Raw genomic sequence first — 23949 nt, 5'->3', positions numbered from 1 at the left:
ATAATTGATGCTGTGGCTGATATACTTATTGTAAAAAGCCAAGAATTTTACTTTTTAAACTGATAAAGAAAGAGATGGAGGTAATTATATGAAGGGAGGGATGGTTAGTCAAACAATCAGGAATCAGTTGCACAAGTAACCCCCCCACCCCCCCACACACACACACCTGTGCACCTACACTGTGCTGGTTGGACACAAAACACTGAGACTACACCTCACTGGCTCCAGTGCCCTGATGTCGTATCCCTAGCCCAAACAACTGCCACCCGTCCCTCCTGCACACCTGCTGTCTGCCTCCAAGCCACTATCTATTCCTCCCCAACCCCTCCTCCTGTTGCTTCACATCTCTTCCTCCCCCCCCCCCCCCCCAAATGGTTTTCGTTACTCCCAAAATATCTACACTATGCCAGAACTTTCCTTATTAATTCAAGAATATAAGAACACAAATCAATCAATGAACTGCACTTGATAAGACTTATACTCTGAATGAGTCACAGATAAATAACTGGGAATGGGAGTCAAGAGATCAAAGGACAATCTGCAGAAATGGAACACTGCAGAAGAGAGAGATGTCTATTGGATGTGTAATGAACCTCAGAGAACAAGATATGTTGTGGATTGACAACTGAAAACAGATAATGTGGTCAAATTTTGTAGTTAACAGATTTTGAAATCAATCCTGTTGCTGGCAATTTGTTGTTGATTTTTTTTCCTTTTTTTTGTTCTGCAGTTTATTTCTTCACACAAGGACATGGATAATTTTTTTAACAGTATTATTTCTACAATCTCTTCAGTATTTTGCTCAAGGGATTGTCCCCCAATTTGGAAAGACGATCTCCCATTCAATTCTCGGTTGTGTGCATTCATTTGATGCTGTATGTGTGTACAAGTTTTGTAACAGAAACATATAATGAAGGAGGAACATTTATATGCAAGTTGTGTGTGTGTGTGGGGAGGGGGGGGGGGGGGTTCTCTTAGCCCTCTAAGTCCCAGCATTAGTATTTCAGATGGCCAACACTTACCATTGGTGCTGCTCATGAAAAGGAGTTTATTACACCGATGCCCCCAAGTTGCTTTGACATGACGTGCCTTCAGATTATGATTCTTTGGAGAAGTCATCACCCAGCAGAGCACCCTGACTTTCTGTGCCAGTTTACGGGCTACTTTGTCCTCATCTGTTAAAGGAAAGAATGAATTGCTTAATTAGTACATATGTAAAGAGAGCTGGTAAGCAATAAAACGTTATTTGTAGTAATTTTAAGGAGCCAACATTCAAAAAATGGATTTTACTATGTACAACAACTGAAGGCATAAATGACTTATTAGATATTTTCACAGTGAAAATGATGATTTCTCCTTGTGAACCATGGAATGAATGTTGTGTATATAAATTTGAAACAGTTATTGTGAAAGACTCACCAGTCCAATTTTACACTAATTGAGGTTTCAATACTTTCGCATTTTCCATCTGTAGCCACATGCATCTCCGATGAAATATCATGAGTTTCTATTTTTAAAGCCAAGAAACTCATTGTCAAAATATTTTGTTGATATGACAATGTTATGAGTCCAAATGAAACAATGGGAAGTCCAAGTTGGAATATCAACAATTTAATGGAAAGGTAAGACTGCTACTGACCATAAAGGTGGCACATTGAGTTGCACACAGGCACAACAAAAGAAGTGTTACACATTGAGCGTTTGGCCAAAGCCTTCTTCAAAAATGCAACACACACACACACACACACACACACACACACACACACACACACACACAATCACCGCTATCCCCAGCCGATCTCGCCACAATGCAACTACATCGAACAGAAGCAGTAAAGGGGGAGGGATATCAGGGTACGGGTGGGAGAGAGAAGTGAGCACTGCCTGGTAGAGCATTCAGGAACTAGATGGTGGCAGGACAAGTCTGCCAAGTGCACAGATGCAGTGTCGGGAGGTTGTGGGGAAGGGATGGTCTGGAAGGGGGAAGGGAGAAGAAAATGAAAGGGGCAGAGAAGGGGTAAGAATGGTGGGTCCACTGGCCAATCGTGGCAGATAATGAGGGTGGTGGATGTGGTTTGGGAGGAGGTGATAGGACAGAGGAACGGAAACTGTTGGTTGAAGGGTGAGAGGACAGTAAATTATCATATGTTGAGGACAGGATGATTTTGGGAGGGGATAATGTGTTGTAAGGACAACATCTATCTGTACAGTTCAGAAAAGCTCGTGGCAAGAGGGGAGGTTCAAGATGGCCCAGGTTAGAAGCAGCCATTGGACTCAAATACGTTATATTAATTCATCTGCATGTTCTGCGACAATGTTGCAAACGCAACGACTGGAGATAACGGTCATGTGTATGAGATGTGCTAGCTGATGTAAAAGTGTAAGTGTGTGTGCGTGTGTGTGTGTGTGTGTGTGTGTGTGTGTGTGTGTGTGTGTGTGTGTGCGCGCGCGTGCGCGCGCGCGCGCGCGTGCGTGTTTCCTTTCTGAAGAAGGCTTTAGCTGAAATCTCAAACAGTCTTTTCATTGTGCCTGTCTGCAACTTAACTTATCTTTATGGTGAGCAACAATCTATTCTTTTAACAAAAGGCCTTTCTATTGTCTGATTTTGCATAATGGCTTTCCTTCCCCCCCACAACTTGGAAATGTTTTCCTTTGTTCCTGTTCTCTAAAGCATTAATCTATTTATTTCTTTCTGTTCTTCTTTGTGTTTTTTCATCCCAAACCACACACACTCTGACTTCCAAACCACACTGTATCACGGTCTTGTCCATGCAAAACATACAGATATGTGAGTGTGTGGATTGTTGTTGTACCATCTATGCCCCTAATTCTTCCTGCTAATAGTTATAATTATTAACATTAACTTAATTTTCTGTCAGAGCTTGGCAGAACATGATAATAATACTAAAAAGTAAAATACTTACTAATGTTATACAAAATTATATTCATCTGACATGAACTAGCTTTCAGCTTCTCAGGTCATCTTCAGGAGACGACTGAATGTCGTTGTTGTTGTTGTTGTGGTCTTCAGTCCTGAGACTGGTTTGACGCAGCTCTCCATGCTACTCTATCATGTGCAAGCTTCTTCATCTCCCAGTACCTACTGCAACCTACATCCTTCTGAATCTGCTTAGTGTATTCATCTCTTGGTCTCCCTTTACGATTTTTACCCTCCACGCTGCCCTCCAATGCTAAATTTGTGATCCCTTGATGCCCCAAACATGTCCTACCAACCGATCCCTTCTTCTAGTCAAGCTGTGCCACAAACTTCTCTTCTCCCCAATCCTATTCAATACCTCTTCATTAGTTACGTGATCTACCCACCTTATCTTCAGCATTCTTCTGTAGCACCACATTTCGAAAGCTTCTATTCTCTTCTTGTCCAAACTAGTTATCGTCCATGTTTCACTTCCATACATGGCTACACTCCATACAAATACTTTCAGAAACGGCTTCCTGACACTTAAATCTATACTCGATGTTAACAAATTTCTCTTCTTCAGAAACGATTTCCTTGCCATTGCCAGTCTACATTTTATATCCTATCTACTTCGACCATCATCAGTTATTTTACTCACTAAATAGCAAAACTCCTTTACTACTTTAAGTGTCTCATTTCCTAATCTAATTCCCTCAGCATCACCAGATTTAATTTGACTACATTCCATTATCCTCGTTTTGCTTTTGTTGATGTTCATCTTATATCATCCTTTCAAGACACTGTCCATTCCGTTCAACTGCTCTTCCAAGTCCATTGCTGTCTCTGATAGAATTACAATGTCATCGGCAAACCTCAAAGTTTTTACTTCTTCTCCATGAATTTTAATACCTACTCCGAATTTTTCTTTTGTTTCCTTTATTGATTGCTCAATATACAGATTGAATAACATCGGGGAGAGGCTACAACCCTGTCTCACTCCTTTCCCAACCACTGCTTCCCTTTCATGCCCCTCGACTCTTATAACTGCCATCTGGTTTCTGTACAAATTGTAAATAGCCTTCCGCTCCCTGTATTTTACCCCTGCCACCTTCAGAATTTGAAAGAGAGTATTCCAGTTAACATTGTCAAAAGCTTTCTCTAAGTCTACAAATGCTAGAAACGTAGGTTTGCCTTTTCTTAATCTTTCTTCTAAGATAAGTCGTAAGGTTAGTATTGCCTCACGTGTTCCAACATTTCTACGGAATCCTAACTGATCTTCCCCGAGGTCCGCTTCTACCAGTTTTTCCATTCGTCTGTAAAGAATTCGCATTAGTATTTTGCAACTGTGACTTATTAAACTGATAGTTCGGTAATTTTCACATCTGTCAACACCTGCTTTCTTTGGGATTGGAATTATTATATTCTTCTTGAAGTCTGAGGGTATTTCGCCTGTCTCATACATCTTGCTCACCAGATGGTAGAGTTTTGTCATGACTGGCTCTCCCAAGGCCATCAGTAGTTCTAATGGAATTTTGTCTACTCCCGGGGCCTTGTTTCGACTCAGGTCTTTCAGTGCTCTGTCAAACTCTTCACGCAGTATCTTATCTCCCATTTCGTCTTCATCTACATCCTCTTCCATTTCCATAATATTGTCCTCAAGTACATCGCCCTTGTATAAACCCTCTATATACTCCTTCCACCTTTCTGCCTTCCCTTCTTTGCTTAGAACTGGGTTGCCATCTGAGCTCTTGATATTCATACAAGCGGTTCTCTTCTCTCCAAAGGTCTCTTTAATTTTCCTGTAGGCATATCTATCTTGCCCCTAGTGAGAGAAGCCTCTACATCCTTACATTTGTTCTCTAGCCATCCCTGCTTAGCCATTTTGCACTTCCTGTCGATCTCATTTTTGAGACGTTTGTATTCCTTTTTGCCTGCTTCATTTACTGCATTTTTATATTTTCTCCTTTCATCAATTAAATTCAATATTTCTTCTGTTATCCAAGGATTTCTATTAGCCCTCGTCTTTTTACCTACTTGATCGTCTGCTGCCTTCACTATTTCATCCCTCAAAGCTACCCATTCTTCTTCTACTGTATTTTTTTCCCTCATTCCTGTCAATTGTTCCCTTATGCTCTCCCTGAAACTCTACAACTTCTGGTTCTTTCAGTTTATCCAGGTCCCATCTCCTTAAATTCTCACCTTTTTGCAGTTTCTTCAGTTTCAATCTGCAGTTCATAACCAATAGATTGTGGTCAGAATCCACATCTGCCCCTGGAAATGTCTTACAATTTAAAACCTGGTTCCTAAATCTCTGTCTTACCATTATATAATCTATCTGATACCTTTTAGTATCTCCAGGATTCTTCCAGGTATACAACCTTCTTTTATGATTCCTGAACCAAGTGTTAGCTATGATTAAGTTATGCTCTGTGCAAAATTCTACCAGGCGGCTTCCTCTTTCATTTCTTACCCCCAATCCATATTCACCTACTATGTTTCCCTCTCTGCCTTTTCCTACTGACGAATTCCAGTCACCCATGACTATTAAATTTTCGTCTCCCTTCACTACCTGAATAATTTCTTTTATCTCGTCATGCATTTCATCAATTTCTTCATCATCTGCAGAGCTAGTTGGCATATAAACTTGTACTACTGTAGTAGGCATGGGCTTTGTGTCTATCTTGGCCACAATAATGCGTTCACTATGCTGTTTGTAGTAGCTTACCCGCAATCCTATTTTTTTATTCATTATTAAACCTACTCCTGCATTACCCCTATTTGATTTTGTATTTATAACCCTGTAATCACCTGACCAAAAGTCTTGTTCCTTCTGCCACCGAACTTCACTAATTCCCACTATATCTAACTTTAACCTATCCATTTCCCTTTTTAGATTTTCTAATCTATCTGCCCGATTAAGGGATCTGACATTCCACACTCCGATCCGTAGAACGTCAATTTTCTTTCTCCTGATAACGACGTCCTCTTGAGTAGTCCCCGCCCGGAGATCCGAATGGGGGACTATTTTACCTCCGGAATATTTTACCCAAGAGGACGCCATCATCATTTAATCATACAGTAAAGCTGCATGTCCTCGGGAAAAATTACGGCTGTAGTTTCCCCTTGCTTTCAGCCGTTCGCAGTACCAGCACAGCAAGGCCATTTTGGTTAATGTTACAAGGCCAGATCAGTCAATCATCCAGACTGTTGCCCCTGTAACTACTGAAAAGGCTGCTGCCCTTCTTCAGGAACCACATATTTGTCTGGCCTCTCAACAGATACCCCTCCGTTGTGGTTGCATCTACGGTACGGCCATCTGTATCACTGAGGCACGCAAGCCTCCCCACCAACGGCAAGGTCCATGGTTCATGGGGGGGACTGAATGTCACAAACACAAATAAAGATGATGTGCGACTTAGAGATATTGTTTGTACATAATAATACAAAAATGACACAGTGTTTACATAGGGAATTATTACAACAATTACATTAACTATAGGAAAAGGGGCAAACAAAGTTTTTATGTGGAGATACACTCCTGGAAATTGAAATAAGAACACCGTGAATTCATTGTCCCAGGAAGGGGAAACTTTATTGACACATTCCTGGGGTCAGATACATCACATGATCACACTGACAGAACCACAGGCACATAGACACAGCCAACAGAGCATGCACAATGTCGGCACTAGTACAGTGTATATCCACCTTTCGCAGCAATGCAGGCTGCTATTCTCCCATGGAGACGATCATAGAGATGCTGGATGTAGTCCTGTGGAACGGCTTGCCATGCCATTTCCACCTGGCGCCTCAGTTGGACCAGCGTTCGTGCTGGACGTGCAGACCGCGTGAGACGACGCTTCATCCAGTCCCAAACATGCTCAATGGGGGACAGATCCGGAGATCTTGCTGGCCAGGGTAGTTGACTTACACCTTCTAGAGCACGTTGGGTGGCACGCGATACATGCGGACGTGCATTGTCCTGTTGGAACAGCAAGTTCCCTTGCCGGTCTAGGAATGGTAGAACGATGGGTTCGATGACGGTTTGGATGTACCGTGCACTATTCAGTGTCCCCTCGACGATCACCAGTGGTGTACGGCCAGTGTAGGAGATCGCTCCCCACACCATGATGCCGGGTGTTGGCCCTGTGTGCCTCGGTCGTATGCAGTCCTGATTGTGGCGCTCACCTGCACGGCGCCAAACACGCATACGACCATCATTGGCACCAAGGCAGAAGCGACTCTCATCGCTGAAGACGACACGTCTCCATTCGTCCCTCCATTCACGCCTGTCGCGACACCACTGGAGGCGGGCTGCACGATGTTGGGGCGTGAGCGGAAGACGGCCTAACGGTGTGCGGGACCGTAGCCCAGCTTCATGGAGACGGTTGCGAATGGTCCTCGCCGATACCCCAGGAGCAACAGTGTCCCTAATTTGCTGGGAAGTGGCGGTGCGGTCCCCTACGGCACTGCGTAGGATCCTACGGTCTTGGCGTGCATCCGTGCGTCGCTGCGGTCCGGTCCCAGGTCGACGGGCACGTGCACCTTCCGCCGACCACTGGCGACAACATCGATGTACTGTGGAGATCTCACGCCCCACGTGTTGAGCAATTCGGCGGTACGTCCACCCGGCCTCCCGCATGCCCACTATACGCCCTCGCTCAAAGTCCGTCAACTGCACATACGGTTCACGTCCACGCTGTCGCGGCATGCTACCAGTGTTAAAGACTGCGATGGAGCTCCGTATGCCACGGCAAACTGGCTGACACTGACGGCGGCGGTGCACAAATGGTGCGCAGCTAGCGCCATTCGACGGCCAACACCGCGGTTCCTGGTGTGTCCGCTGTGCCGTGCGTGTGATCATTGCTTGTACAGCCCTCTCGCAGTGTCCGGAGCAAGTATGGTGGGTCTGACACACCGGTGTCAATGTGTTCTTTTTTCCATTTCCAGGAGTGTATATATAGCAAACAATTTCTCATTGCTTGTTATATGTATCTCCACATAAAAGTTTATGCAATTATGGTAATATTTTCCTATGTAAACTCTTCATCAGTTTTGTATCTTCTGTACACATAATATCTGTGTAAGTTGCACAACCCAAGGGGCCCTGCTATGAAATGATATGGCATCCCAGACCCTCACTCCTGGTTGTCGGGCCATATGGTGGGTGACGGGTGACAATCATGTTAGTATCCCACTGCTGTCTGGGGCACCTCCAGGCATGTCTTCGACCTGAAAGCTCATTGAATGGAGTATGTTTATCTTCAGTGATGAGGCCCGCCTCAAACCGAGCTCTGATGACCAGTGAAGATGTGTGTGGAGACTCTACGGGAAGCAGTGGGAGACCAACCTGATTGTCACCTGCCATATGGCCTGACAGCTGAGGGTAATGGTCTGGGGTGTCATTTCATTTCATAGCAGGAACCCTTATGTTGTCGCCTGCAGCACCCTTAGCATAGCAGTACATTGCTGATATTTACGCCTAGTTTTGTTCCCTCCATGGCAAGCTATCCTGGGAATACTTTTCAGCATGATAATGCCTGCCCACACACAGCAAGAGTTTCTACTATTTGCCTTTGTGATTGCCAAACCTTACCTTGGCCAGCAAGGTCACCGTATCTCTCCCCAATGGAGAACATTTGGAGTACTATGGGCATGGCACTCCAACCAGCTCATGATTTTAACTCTCTTACATGCCAACTGGACAGAATTTATCACACTATCACTCAGGAAGACATCCACCAATTCTAGCAAATCAATACCATGATAACTGCTTGCATAAGGCCACAGGTGGACCAAAGCATTACCGACTTGCTCAATTTGTGAAGCCCTTTCTCTTGAATAAATCATCCAATTTTTCTGTGACTGTAATCATTTGTTTGTCTGTACACGTACAGCACCTCTACCAATTTCCATCTCATCCTGATAACTACCTCATAGTGTTTCTTCTTAGTTTACAACTCGCAGAAGAGCACCTGGACGTACAAAAGCTCATCAGTTAAAGAATGGCCAATGGGCAAAAACATTACTGCTCCTTGACAATGCATCAATTTATCTATTATGTGATGTATCTGAGACAAAAAGGATGCCTTCATAAAAGTGGTATTTTTCCATCTAATGTAACCCCATTATTATAGCCCCATGAATCAAAGTATTAATGGTACTTTCAAACAGCATTACAAAAAAGAACTGTTGTGTAAGTAATTATTATAAAGTACATCCAAAAACAAAGATGATGTGACTTACCAAATGAAAGTGCTGGCAGGTCGACAGACACACAAACAAACACAAACATACACACAAAATTCAAGCTTTCGCAACAAACTGTTGCCTCATCAGGAAAGAGGGAAGGAGGGGAAAGACGAATGGATGTGGGTTTTAAGGGAGAGGGTAAGGAGTCATTCCAATCCCGGGAGCGGAAAGACTTACCTTAGGGGGAAAAAAGGACGGGTATACACTCGCGCACACACACACATATCCATCCACACATATACAGACCTCCTGATGAGGCAACAGTTTGTTGCGAAAGCTTGAATTTTGTGTGTATGTTTGTGTTTGTTTGTGTGTCTGTCGACCTGCCAGCACTTTCATTTGGTAAGTCACATCATCTTTGTTTTTGGATGTATTTTTCCTACGTGGAGTGTTTCCCTCTATTATAACCATATAATTATTATAAAGAGAAGAGTAGGGAGAAAAATGTCTGAAGCCATAAAAATATTGATGTGAAAGATGCGTCCTATGTATCGGAGCAGCATGGGATAGTGAAAAGGAACAATTTCAAAAACACCTGTAATAAAATTTTTGGTATGGCAGAAAGTTCTCAAAGTGTAATTGAGAATGACAACCAAAATGTTATGTTCAAAATGCTCAAATGCTAAGAGAACTCAATTGCCATGATTGTGATTAAGAAGACGTTCAAGAATGGACGAGTGCTGACAATGCAGATCCAGGACACCAAATCATGCAACAGAGCGAAATTGCAAATCTCGTCACTAATAAAGCTGACACCACCAGCATTTCATAAACCAATAGTCCAGAAAATGAAGATGAAAATGTGCTGACTATTTCTGAAGCATTCACATCTTACAAGGGAACCTCCCCATCGCACCCCACTCAGATTTAGTTATAAGTTGGCACAGTGGATAGGCCTTAAAAAACTGAAAACAGATCAATTGAGAAAACAGGAAGAAGTTATGTGTAGCTATGAAAAATAATCAAAATATACAAACTGAGTAGTCCATGTGCGAGATAAGCAGCTTTTAGAATAATGCGAGCTTAAGAGTGCCGTGGTCCCGTGGTTAGCGTGAGCAGCTGCGGAACGAGAGGTCCTTGGTTCAAGTCTTCCATCGAGTGAAAATTTTTATTTTCAGACAATTATCAGAGTTCAGGCACTCAAACATAATCAACTTCGCTCTCCAAAATTCCAGGACATGTTCAGATTTCCTTGGACATAAACAGGATTTGACGGTCTACACACGGAAAAATTTGAAAACGTTAAAAACATATGTTTTGAGAGAGCACAGAGGAAACTGTGCGACTGTGAAACTGTTGCATTCATTTGTTGCAGTTTATGTGACACACTCTTATGTTTTCATCACGTTTTTGGGAGTGATTATCACATCCACAAGAAAACCTAAATCAGGCAAGGTAGAAGAATCTTTTTACCCATTCGCCAAGTGTGCAAGTTAGGTGGGTCGACAACATATTTCTGTCATGTGACGCACATGCCGTCACCAGTGTCGTATGGAATATATAAGACGTGTTTTACTGGATCAAATGTTTTCGGTTCCCATTCAAGAGGCACGTCCATTCGTCTACTAATCGCACGGTTTTGCGGTGCGGTCGCAAAACACAGACACTAAACTTGTTACAGTGAACAGAGACGTCAATGAACGAACGGACAGATCATAACTTTGCAAAAATAAAGAAAGTAAACTTTTCGGTCGAGGGAAGACTTGAACCAAGGACCTCTCGCTCCGCAGCTGCTCACGCTGACCACGGGACCACGGCGCTCGTGTGCTTACAGCCTCCTTTATATTGCCTATGTTGCCGATGGACTACTCAGTTTGTATATTTTGCTTATTTTTTCATAGTTCCACACAACTTCTTCCTGTTTTCTCGATTGATCTGCGTTCAGTTTTTCAAGGCCTATCCACTGTGCCAAATTATAACTAAATCTGAGGGGGGTGCGATGGGGAGGTTCCCTTGTTAGAACTGTCTTGCAATGGTCTGAAGCTCAGGACAAAAGTGACTAGTATCAGATATCTGCCTGAAACAAGTGCGTGACTTACCTACACGTAATCAAGTACGCTTGCTTCGATAAACCAGAATCATGGATTTTCAAGTGTTTATTAGATATATATTTACTCAACATTTTTTGTTTCCTAGGCTGTCCTACATAAATTCCAACTGTACTTGTCCTTCTAAAAATAAAATAGATACATGTTATTATACATATATGTAGTTTTTATTGATAAACTGGCAAACATAAGGATAAAGTGTGATTGTCTGAATAAACCGGTTTTCCAAACACCCATCTCCCCCAATGAGTTCGGATAATTGATGATCTACTGTAACTGATTATTCACGCACTTCCGAAAGATCACAGACTTTTAGGTTCCACCAGCGCATCATTTGCGCTTGCATGAGCCCTCCATGGACCGGTTGTTTACTTTCATGGTGTCAGTATTTCACAATGCATGGTTACATCCCATGTTCTTGGAATGCGCTTAGACTGGAGTTGTGATATGTGTTTATTTTATTTATATCTCCTTTTCTGTTAACAAGCCACTTGGTTGACATACAATGCCCAGCTTTCTGTGCTACTGTGTCACTTCGCTGTAAGTTCCCCCTCTGATCTTTAAACTAGCCACTCACCAGGTCTTTGTATGGTTTTTTATGTATCTTCATGTTACCATAGAATTTCTATGATGTAATTTGTGTAGGCTCCACTGACCATTTTGGACTTGGTTCCCTATGTCCCACTGATTTTGATTCATTCATGTTGTTTATTAGTTTGGTCAGAAAATGAATGATGCATTCCATGTTCTGAGCTAGTTAGCTCTTATGACTTAATTACATGAGTACATTTTCGCTATTTAACACATTTTTAAAATCTGCTTAAAAATTTTTCATATTAGTGGGTATTTTAGGATTCATTATTCATTGTTGTGTACGTCACTTGAGGATGTGGTTTGCAGTGCCATGCACCCCAGTTATGATCTTATAATAAAGAGATTAAATATAGATGAAGCAGCTTCTTAATCCCCAAAGCAATTAGTCACAGCCATGGTTACTGTGTCTACAAAGTCCCCCCCCCCCCTCCCCTACTGATCATAATTTCCTCCCTCACCCATGTGTATTTTCACATGTTATTTTCCACACCTACCCGTGCCACACGAACTTCAGAAGCCCGGCCAAACCAGTCCCCTCCCCCCTCTTCCCCCCCCCCCTCTTCCCTTATCCCAACATCCACATATTTCCATACCTCATCCATTTTTTATCTATTTGTGCATGTTTGTGTGTATTTTCACATATTGTGCATATCTGTATGTACTTTTATGCATCTTTTCCATTATCCAGCTACCCTCACAGCCAAATACCTCTTCGTTTGGAATTTTGTACTTCATTTGCCGTTTACCCAATGCCATCCCTGCCACAACAGACCCCTGCGCCATCTTTCTGCACCAGTTCAGAAAAGTACCCTTTCCCTGACTAAAACCCAGTCTCACATCGAGTTCCTTAAATGCTGCCTACATCATGGAATCCCATCAACAGCCTAACCATAAAATTTCCTTCTCTGGTTCCTACCCTTCCTTTGACAATGGCCTTCACCTTTTCAGATTCCACAAGTCTGTGTCCCTCACAAACCTGGTACCGCAGAAACACATCTCCATGATCCAGGCATCCCTGAATGCCTCTGCTTCCTCCACAAGATACTGCTACTGTGCTGTGCAATTCCTACTACACACATCACATCTCTGAAATTGAATACCTTGCACTCCACAACCTCAAAGAGAATTCCAGACACCACCTCCTTCAGCTATCCAGCCTGCTGACATCCAATTGCTGCCTTGGAGCACCACTATCTGACCCCAGTCCTGCCCACAGTGGTCCTCCTCCTCAACTCCTTATAGCATCCAGACTTTGCCTAGCTGACCTCTTCGACTTGCCACATCCCTCAAAACTGCCCACCAACACTTCACTAAATCCAAAGCTACAATAAAGCCAGAACACTGTTGTTAACCTTTCCACCAAAATCCTCACCCCCACCAATGTTTCAGTCCTATCCAAATGCATCATCTTCAGCCCTACACCCACATTTAGCCATTTCATATTTGACAAAAACCTTTTCTTCTTCTCCCAATTTCTGCAACGGAAATACTTCTTTGTCACCAACCCCTCCAAGCTAATCCCAACATTGAACCCTGCCTCTCCCAGTTCATAATCACTATCCAACTGTGATTGTTCCCCTTCCCACTTAACTGCCCCTTGTCACAACTTGGCCTCAACTTCCTGCCCCAAGTCCCTCCCTCAGGACAACAACTAACAACCTTTCAGCAGAAGAAACTATAGGTGCAAACAGCCTCAAAACAGATCCTGACCTCATCACCCTACCTGCAGATGAAGGTTCCATCACTGTCATTATGAATCATAGTGACTACCTGGCAGAAATCATCTGCCAATTGTTTGATTCTTCCAACTGTAAACTCTGCCACAGTGATCGCATCCCAGAAGTTCAACATAACCTCCAATCCCCACTTAAAGCCTTACACCCTTCCCAGAACCTCTCTCCTGAATCCTTTTTCCTCCTCACCCCTATGACAGTCTGCACACCTCCCTTCTCCATGTTCCACAAACCCAACAATCCCAGATTCCCTTTTAGCTGATTATTGTGCGCCCACTAAATGAATTTTGGCCCTCTTGAATCAACATCTCCAACCAACTGCCTGAAATCTAGCCTCCCACATCAAAGGTACCAACCAGTTCCTTCACTGACTCTCCACCATCCTCTACCTCCTGTATCACTAATCATCACTGTTGATGTTGCTTCCCTACTGAAAACTACTTCTCTGAACAACCATCAGACTACAAAACCCACTATGTCATTCCCCATGCACTTGAATAACTTTATTCTAACACACAACTGCGACTCCTTTGAAGGAAAATTATGCAAACAAGTCCATGGCACAGCCATGGGCACCCTCATGGCTCTCTAGTGTGCCAACCTGTTTATGGGCCATCTAGAGAAAACCTTCTGGCCCCCAAAAACCCAAACCCCCTTCTCTTGTTCAGATTCATTGAAAATATCTTCATGACCTGGTCGCAGGGCCATGATACATTATTCTCATTCCCACACAACTGCACCTTCTCTTGCATCCACTTCACTCATTGCTCCTCAAATCAACATGCCACCTTCCTGGATGTTGACCTTCTCCTTCCACAAATCTGTCTATAGCCACCAACAGGACCTGCATTTCGGCAGCTGCCATCCCTTCCACACCAAAAAATTCCTCCCATACAGCCTGGACATGTGGACAAGGTGCATCTGCAGTGACAAGTACTCTCTTGCTCAGTGTGCTGATGGTCTCTCAAAGGCCTTCACAGGCAGGCACTAGCCTCCAAACCTCGTGTGCAAACAGATTTCCTGTACCATATCCCCACACAATTCCAATCCTCCCACCATTCCGAAGAACTAACTACAAAGAAGTGCCCACTTCGTTACACAATACCATCCTACATTGGACCAACTGAAACCCACATCCTGCATCAGGGGTTTGACCATCTATCACCAAGCCCTAAAGTGAGGGACAGCCAACCCAAGATCCTTCCTATCCTTCCTAAAAGGTGTTCTGTTGACCACGCAAACTACACAACATCCTACTTCATCCCTATACCGTTCCCAATCCCAACTCCTTGCCACAGGGATCATTTCTCTGTGGAAGACCCAGGTGCAAGACCTGCCCAATCCACCCACCCAGCACTTCCTATTCCAGTCCTGTCACAGGCATATACACAAACACACATCAAAAAAAGGTTTTGCATCACCCCGGTTCCCAAAACATTGACTGTGGATACTGTATCACATACACAATCTGTTCTGAGATGTCACTAAACCCATCCAAAGATGTAAACAATCATGCATGAGCAGTGCCTATTAGAAGGAGGGGATCCAACAGCCGATCAGTTCCACCAGGAAGGAGGTACACGGCTCATGTTGTCTGTAGTTAACCATGCCTAGACAGTCAATACCATGGTTCGATCGCCTCCACAATGTTACTTTGTGTCAGGAAGGGCTCTCAACAAGGAAGTGTCCAGGCGTCACAGAGTGAACCAAAGCAATATTGTTCAGACATGGAGGAGATACAGAGAGACAGGAACAGTCGATGGCATACCTCGCTCAGGCCGCCCAGGTCTATTACTGCAGGGGATGACCGCTACCTATGGATTATGGCTTGGAGGAACCCTTACAGCAACGCCACCATATTGAATAATGCTTTTCATGCAGCCACAGTACATCGTGTCACGACACAAACTGTGCGCAACAGGCTGTATGATGTGCAACTTCACTCCTGACGTCCACAGCGAGGTCAATCTTTGCAACCATGACACCATGCAGAGCGGTACAGATGGGCCCAACAACATGCCAAATGGACCGCTCAGGACTGGCACCACATTCTCTTCACCGATGAGTGTCACATATGCCTTCAACCAGATAATCGTCGGAGATGTGTTTGGAGGCAACCCAATCAGGCTGAATGCCTCAGACACTGGTCCAGTGTTTGCAGCAAGGTAGAGGTTCTCTGCTGTTTTGGGGTGGCATTATGTGGGGCCGACGTCTACCACTGGCGCTCATGGAAGGGGCCATAATGGCTGTATGATACGTGGATGCAATCCTCAGACCAATAGTGCAACCATATTGGCAGCATATTGGCAAGGTATTCATCTTCATGGATGACAATTCACATCCCAATTGTGCACATCTTGTGAATAACTTCCTTCAGGATTACGACATCGCTCGACTAGAGTGAGCAGCATGTTCTCCAGACATGAACCCTATCGAACATGCTTGGGATAGATTGAAAAGGGCTGTTTACGGACAATATGACCCACCAACCACTCTGAGGGATCTATGCCGAATCGCCATTGAGGAGTGGGACAATCTGGACCAACAGTGCCTTGATGAACTTGTGGATAGTATGCCATGATGAATACAAGCATGCATCAATGCGAGAGGACGTGCTACTGGTATTAGGGTTACCGGTGTTTACAGCAATCTGGACCACCACCTCTGAAGGTCTCGCTGTATGGTGATACAACATGCAATGTGTGATTTTTATGAGCAATAAACAGGGCAGAAATGATGTTTATGCTGATCTTTATTGCAATTTTCTGTACAGGTTCCGGAATTCTCACAACCGAGGTGATGTAAAACTTTTTTTGATGTTTGTACTAGTCCTTCAGAGGCTGGGCCATCTGTGAAAGCACCTGTGTCATATACCAGCTCTGCTGCAATCACTGCTCAGCATTTCATACTGGTATGGCTACCAACAAGCTGTCCACCAGAATGAATGGCCACTGCCAAACTGTAGCCAGGATCAAAATGGACCACTCAGTGGCACAACATTCAGCTTATCATAACATGCTCGATTCCAATGGCTGCTTCACAACCTAGACCATATGGATCCTCCCCTCCACCACCAGCTTTCCTGAAGTGCACATATGGGTGTTATCCTTACCAAATGTTCTCCTCTCCCAAAATCATCCCGGCCTCAACCTACAGTAACCTATTGTCCGCATATGCTCTGCTCTACCTAACAGTTTCTGCATCCCTTTCCTATAACCTCCTCCAAATTCATGTCCCCTCATCCTCATTGTTCATGGCTCTCTACCAGTACATCCACCAGTCTTTTCACTTTCTCTGCTCCTCTTCTTTTCTGATGCAACATTTCTGCACAGAATTCCCCAGAAGCAACCTTATCTGCATCACTAATGCGACATGCCATTGTTAATCTGTATGTTTTCAAGTGTGAATATCTCCGCGGTTCTTGTCAAACAGTTTTTTGTGGAAGGACAGTCTAGTAAGACACATGTTGTGTTGATTTTTGTGGACTGTGGGCAAAGTTCTCCCTGTCCCGTCCAACATAATCATCAACATGTGGACGACCTTGTGATTTATAGTGTCACAGTGAACAACCCATCTCAATAAAGTTCTTCTGCCAAGAATAAATAGTAGGTCTGCTAAAAGATTCCCAAGCACACTCAGTGGGAAATTTACACTGAACAATTGTTGAAGAGTTCATTTCATGAAATTAAAAAACACAGCAGGCATACTCCACACCAGTGAAATTAGCCATTTTAACTGTGCACTACACTGGCACTACTGGTGGTGGAATGGGGTACTGATGCACTCTGTGACTCAAACTTAAGGTTGTTTACTACAAAATTACACATCTACCAATTCTGCAAGTTATCTCAATAAATTTCTATATCACTTTAAACCTGAGAAGTCCTTTTTGACTCACCCTGTATAGTAATACATTAAGCCTATGAACAAAACACCATGCCCAGTTCTTGGGGAAAAGAAAACCACAAATCAGACACATCTACAAGAAGGGTAGCTGAAGTGATTCACAAAACAACTGTCCCATATTCTTGACATCAATTTGTTGTAGAATCATATATTCTGAGCTCAAACATAATGAGGTATGTTGAACAGAATTACTTACTCAATGCTAACCAGCATGTATTCCAAAAACAATGATCATGTGAAACTCAAATAGCACTTTCTCACTTGATGTACTGAAAGCTTTGGGTCAAGGCAGTCAGGCAGATGCAGCATTTCTTGATTTCCGAAGAAGCATATGTCTCAGTACCACACCTAGGATTATTGTCAAAAGAAGGTCATATGGGGTATCAAGTGAAATTTATGACTGGTTTGAGGACTTTTTGGTAGGGAGGATGCAGCATATTATCTTGGATGCAGAGTCATCATCAGATGTACAAATAACTTCTTGTGTGCCCCATGGAAGTGTGTTGGGACCCTTGGTGCTCATGTTGTATATCGATGACATTGCAGACAATACTTACAGCAACCTCAGACTTTTTGCAGATGATGCAGTTATCTATGATGAAGTACTGTCTGAAAAAAGCTACATAAATATTCGGTCATATCTTGGTAAGATTTCAGAGTAGTACAAAGATTGGCAACTTGCTTTAAATGTTCAGGAACATAAAATTGTGTACTTCAAAAAATGAAAGAATGTAGTGTCCTATGACTATAATATCAACAAGTCACTGTTGGAACCAGTCAACTCATACAAATGCCTGGGTGTAACACTTTGTAGGGACACGAAATGGAATGATCACCTAACACAGTTGTGGGTAAAGCAAGTGGTAGACTTCGGTTTATTGGTAGAACACTGGGGAAGTGCAATTAATCTACAAAGGAGATTGTTTACAAATCACTCGTGCTACCAGTTCTAGAATATTGCTCAAGCATGTGGGACCCGCATCAAATAAGACAGGGGACACTGAACATATACAGAGAAGGGCAGAATGAATGGTCACACATTTGTTTGATCTGTGGGACAGTGTCACAGAGATACTGAAGGAATTGAATTGGAAGACTCTTGAAGATAGACGTAAACTATCCTGAGAAAGACTATTAACCAAGTTTCAAGAACCGGCTTTAAATTATGATTCTAGGAATATACTACAACCCCTATGTACTGCACACATACAGATCGTGAGGATGAGATTAGAATAATTACTGCATGCACAGAGGCATCCAAACAATCCTTCTTTCCATGTTTCATATTTGACTGGGATGGGAAGAAGCTCTTAATAAGTGGTACAATGGGATGTACCCTCTGCCATGCTCCTCACAGTGTTTTGCAGAGTACGGATGTAGATGTAGAAGTAGATGTAGATGTTTCCTCTGTTTATTTTAAATGCCAATTTCTTTTATTGTAGCTGTAAACACTGCTCTTTTGATGCCACTGATGGGATTGATAGAGTCCGGATCCTGGTAATATCTAAGGAACTTGGGATCAAAGACGAATATCCACAGGGATTTTGGAAGTTATGGCAACTACTCGCACATGCCCATGGGAAGATATTTCTGAGAAGCAGTGAGAAGGACTTCACATATCATGTTCAGTTTCAGGGAAAGAGAATTTTGTTAAGTAAAAAGTATTTATTAGTATTCTTGGGCTGAAGAGTGGCAGGAGGATTTGAAGATTAGGAGACATGCTGGTTTTTGAAATACTTCAGTACAAAAAACATGTAAGAGCATGGAAAGCAGAATCAGAACTATAAAAGGAAATATGATTGATAAAATAAAGGAACAACAGAATCGTTTGAAGTAAACGTTCCTCACTATGCAAATAGAGACATTACATATTTGAAGGCAGGTTGGACCGTAAAGATCATGCATTCCCAATGTTTAGAGAGGTACCCCGATGTTGATGTAAATTATGGGTTTTATTGAAAAAAATTTCTTGAGAATTTTAACTACAGTTACAGTTGACCTCAAAAAGATGTTTGTGGTTACTGTAAGGAACTCAAAACAAAACTGAAAACCAGTTCTGTTTGCGATTCAGCTAAAAGAACGATTGTTGCTGAGCGAAAGGTTTATATTCACAATACCAAAAATTTCTCTACAAATATAGAGGCTGTACATGGATGGATTTTATGCAGACTATACCACTTACCTGCATTCCAATTCAGGAAGCACTTTACCTGTGGCAACCCTTGTTCTTTACTTTCTGTATTTATGACTTTAACACTGGCACCATACCAATAAATTGGACCAATTCCTAACAGCTTTAGAAGGACTTGAGATCTTTGAAAAAATATTTCAATACCTTCCTACCAAGGGGCATTCTTTCCTATCACGCGATAGGATGTTTGGAGGAGTAAAAAGAAAGTTATCACAAACTGGCAGAGCTTACATGGTCAGGGACCGACGACCATCGCAGTCTGGTCCCTTTAATCCCACAAACCAACCAACCTTACATGGTCAAAGAATATAGTGAACTTATTTCTGACTCTTCGAATAAAAAGAACACATTCATTGTCAGCTAATTTGAGGAAAATAACATTATTAAAAATTTTAACGACTGGTGGCCACATCTTTGTTAAACGCTATACCCAGACTACAGAAACAGTGAGAAAAGATAGGTCACAGAAAGTCAACCTCAATGTGTACCATTACAGTATGTTTGAGTATGGCAGTCACAACCCAGGGGTAATAGTAACCAGACCATTCACTGATGGATTGACTTGAAACTTGTTCACACTTTTAAAACCCCTAACAAAACCTCAGCCTCCGACAACTTCGGCACATGTAGAGAATTGCCCTATAAACGAGCTTAAGTTAAACAATGTAAAAGAAAATTGAATAGTACATCTCCAAGGAGCACAAAAACTTTCATGTTGATTTATTCATCTGATCTACAACAGTTGAAGATGATGAAAATATATGAAGCTTGCAGATATAGCAATGTTTGCACTGTAATATAGTTTGTAATTTCTGTTTCTTAATACATTATCTCAATATGTTATCACTGTCCTATTATTTATTTTAATTTGGTTCAAAATTTTCACGAGTCCAAGACAAAATAAAACAGACTGTAAGAACATGAAAATAAATATTGATGATTTAAGGGTGTACATTTAATGTCCACACTAGTGGATTAATATTCTAGGACCTCTCATATTTTGTAATTTAAGAATAAAACATCTTTCTCTGAATTTCTTAGACTCTAGTTTTATGGACTTATGACCATTTCATAACAACTGATTCTTATAGTGTTGTCTTATGATAAAGACAGAAATGCACATGTCAAGTGAGTGAGTTACACAAGAGATTATAATCAATTACAAGTATACATTAGAAAATGGTAATTCTATCCATATGAACTGTGTGTTGAGATCTCATCTGCAATGTTCTGAGGCATGGAGTTCTGAGTTTGTGTTGTAGATTACACTGTTTGTCGAATAGCAGTAAAGACTTCGTACTTACACTCTGCTTGCACTGATATTGCCAAATTTCACGGACTATATGATGTCATGGACTATAAGATACACCTTAATTTTTAAGCTATTTTTTAAAAAAACAACATTTTTACCATTTTTGTTATTAAATTGCAAAGCCAGAAAAAAATTCTTAGTTTATAAAACTGAACTACTACTTCATCTTCTTCTTCTTCTTCTTCTTTATCCTCTTCATCATCATTGTCCTCTTCATATATAAGATGGTCCTCACTTCCATTGAGAGCACAATAATGTGTTCTCTCACTCAAAACCATGACTGTTTTATCCATGGACACACTTGCTTGATTGTAGGCCGTTTTAAGACTTCCCTCAACATGAATTCATGTTGGGTTACATCCATAAACTATTTGTCCCATTCCTCTCTCATATACACTTTAAATGGTTATTTACTGAGACATCAAGAGGTTGCAATTGTGAAGTAAGTCTTCCCAGAGTAACAGCAAGCTCTGTATTTTCCTGTCACAATTTCTCTTTCACAGATTTTTTCAAATGACTACTAAACTGATCTAGCACAAGAAGAGAACTGTCCTTCAATAAAGCACATTTCCTTCTCTCCCACTCTCTGTTAATCCATAATACCATATCAGCCTCATCCATCCATCCATCCATCCTTGTCATGTTTGTGAACAATAGCACTTGGTGGTATTTCAGAAGGTTTTGGCATTTTTTGTACTTTAAACTGATCACTGAATTAAGTTTAGCACCATAAGTACAACACGAAAGGATGACAGTGTAGTGCATTTTTGCACATCCACTTGTTTTTCTGGTTACAGTTTTAACACCTTTCATGACAGCATTTCTGTTACCTCGTACATCAAATGTCAGAGGAATTTGGTCCATTTTCGCTATTTTGCTTAGCTCCACACTGGTTTTCTCTTAACACTGAATAATAAAGTAATGGAAAGATAATATTTTCTATTCATACTCTTGTGGTATTTTTTGAGATATTTTGGTTTTAAGTCCATGATGCTTCATACGCCTATAGCACCAATTACCTCCACCCTTACAGTCTGTTCAGTTCCACTGTAGTGCTAGCTTATGAGCATGTATTTGGATCATTTTTGTATTAATTCCAGTTGACGGTGTCCTTGAATTCATTTTAATACGTCGTCATCTAGTTTTGATCATTTTGCATTCAGTCCTCCATTTGCACATTTAGTCTTCCTCTTTTTTTTTTTTTTTCAATTTCTTCTTTGGTAGCCTGCCAATCGGGAATGGTTTTTACTCTTGTTGGGGGGCTGAAATGCCACACAGCAACTCTGTTACCATGTTCTTCTGCATATGTTATTACTTTCGATTTATAGCCCACACCATATGGATCCTTTTTTTCCTTTATGAAATTACCTATTAATAATAATATTGTACTGTTACCGATAACACGAATCACTTTCAGTTCAAGTTCACTGGCACCGTAGACTGCAGTGACACATCATAGGCCGGACAGTGTTCTGGATTTGTGGTTACAGGGCAGGAGGGAGACAGTATTAGCAAGCTTGTGAATCCCTGCAACTCATGTTTGTCAGGCTGCTGTTGAATTCAATGTTGGCAGAAAGAGGTAGGTTCCCAAAGCATCAAATATATGGTCATTTTTAATACTGGCCAAAATTTTAAATCAAACACTAGACATTTTTATATTAATTTCGAGTATAACATGCAACTTAAAATTAGATGCAGTTTTTCAGAGAAACAAATGCATCTTATAGTCCGTAAAAAACAGTTATACATTACATCCATTGAATCCCCCTTTGTTCCAGATATAAATCTTAGATTCTTACTCATTAATAACAATAATAATAATAATAATAATAATAATAATAATAATAATAATACAGTATTATCTTACTCATCCTTTTATTAGATCTGAAGGAAGAACCTTGTGTTTCAAGAATGATGGACTCTGTATTTATCAGGAATACTTCTGTTTAGTGATGACTTTGTATATTGACTGACAGCAATCAAACAAGTCATTGCACAGTTGCTGGTGAGCACAAACTGGATATATTTTCTAAGTAACTCCATGTCTGGATGAATTACACATTCTTAGGATTCTTTCAATGGATCTCAAAATGAAATCTTGCATTTCCTACAGCTAGTTTTAATGTAAAATGCTGTTATTTAACAAAACCAAGGAGCAGCTCTTACATGCAGGTATTTAGCACCCTCTGCAAACCAATTTTTCCTGGTCGCTTGAGCCTGTGTATATGTAGCAGTTGGCCTCTGTTTCTGGCATGAAGCAAACTTAACTTGTGCAAATATTTTATCCTGTGGCTCCTGTTGTAATTTTATGTTGACAAGAGCCTCTATCTTCATTCTGAAGCACGCTAAATGTAATCTGGCTGCTATCTAAAGCCATGGCTCGGGATACTTCTTGTTTTTCTTTTTTTAATCAGTTTTATATATGACAAGAGCCACTAGTCTCCAGCTAATCTAATGTACCATCATGTGATGTAACAAGTGAGTACTCTTGGCTTAAAATTATTTTTCTATTAATATTTTGTTATGTTTGTAAAAATAATTTTTGTAACTGTTTATATACATTTTTAGAGCCCACTGATTCTGAAGAAGATGGTATAAGTATCAAAATCTATGTCGACCACTAATAAACCTTTGTTTTGTAACTGGTGGGCTGTTTTTTTTTCCCCCCCCAGCCTCTTTGGATTTAGACAGTTGCTAATTCGTAACCATGTTTAAGATTTTGACAGTTGTAATTATGCAATAAGTTTCTACAAATATAAATCACTATTAAAATGCTGTAAGGAATCAGTAAATGAAAGACACAGTTTTGACACACAACAGGTTAGAGATGGTAGCGCAATAGGCTGGTCAACATGAAAAAAGTCACATCAATATGTGGATGATAAGTTTCACAAAAAGCTCTGTTTTATTCTAATGTGAACTATGTATAGGACATTTATAATACCATCACTGAAACTCATTTTGGTATTGCACTCTCCAACTAAAGACAATGT

At 41.5% G+C, this 23949-nt stretch overlaps 1 protein-coding gene across 7 annotated transcripts in view; it reads right to left on the bottom strand.

Moving 5' to 3' along the window:
* The window catches only part of LOC126252941 (glycoprotein-N-acetylgalactosamine 3-beta-galactosyltransferase 1-like), a 508856-nt gene that overhangs the window by 37532 nt on the left and 447375 nt on the right, over positions 1-23949 (bottom strand). For all 7 annotated transcript variants that reach the window (XM_049953946.1, XM_049953944.1, XM_049953947.1 and 4 more), the window contains exon 5: positions 1023-1175. In XM_049953946.1, the coding sequence (XP_049809903.1) occupies positions 1023-1175 (153 nt within the window). The remainder of the gene's footprint in view (positions 1-1022; positions 1176-23949) is intronic.

The sequence above is a fragment of the Schistocerca nitens genome, chromosome 4 (assembly GCF_023898315.1).
Source record: "Schistocerca nitens isolate TAMUIC-IGC-003100 chromosome 4, iqSchNite1.1, whole genome shotgun sequence".
NCBI lineage: Eukaryota > Metazoa > Arthropoda > Insecta > Orthoptera > Acrididae > Schistocerca > Schistocerca nitens.
The sequence above is the reverse complement of the archived record's forward strand: the minus strand, read 5'-3'. Positions and strand labels throughout refer to the sequence as shown.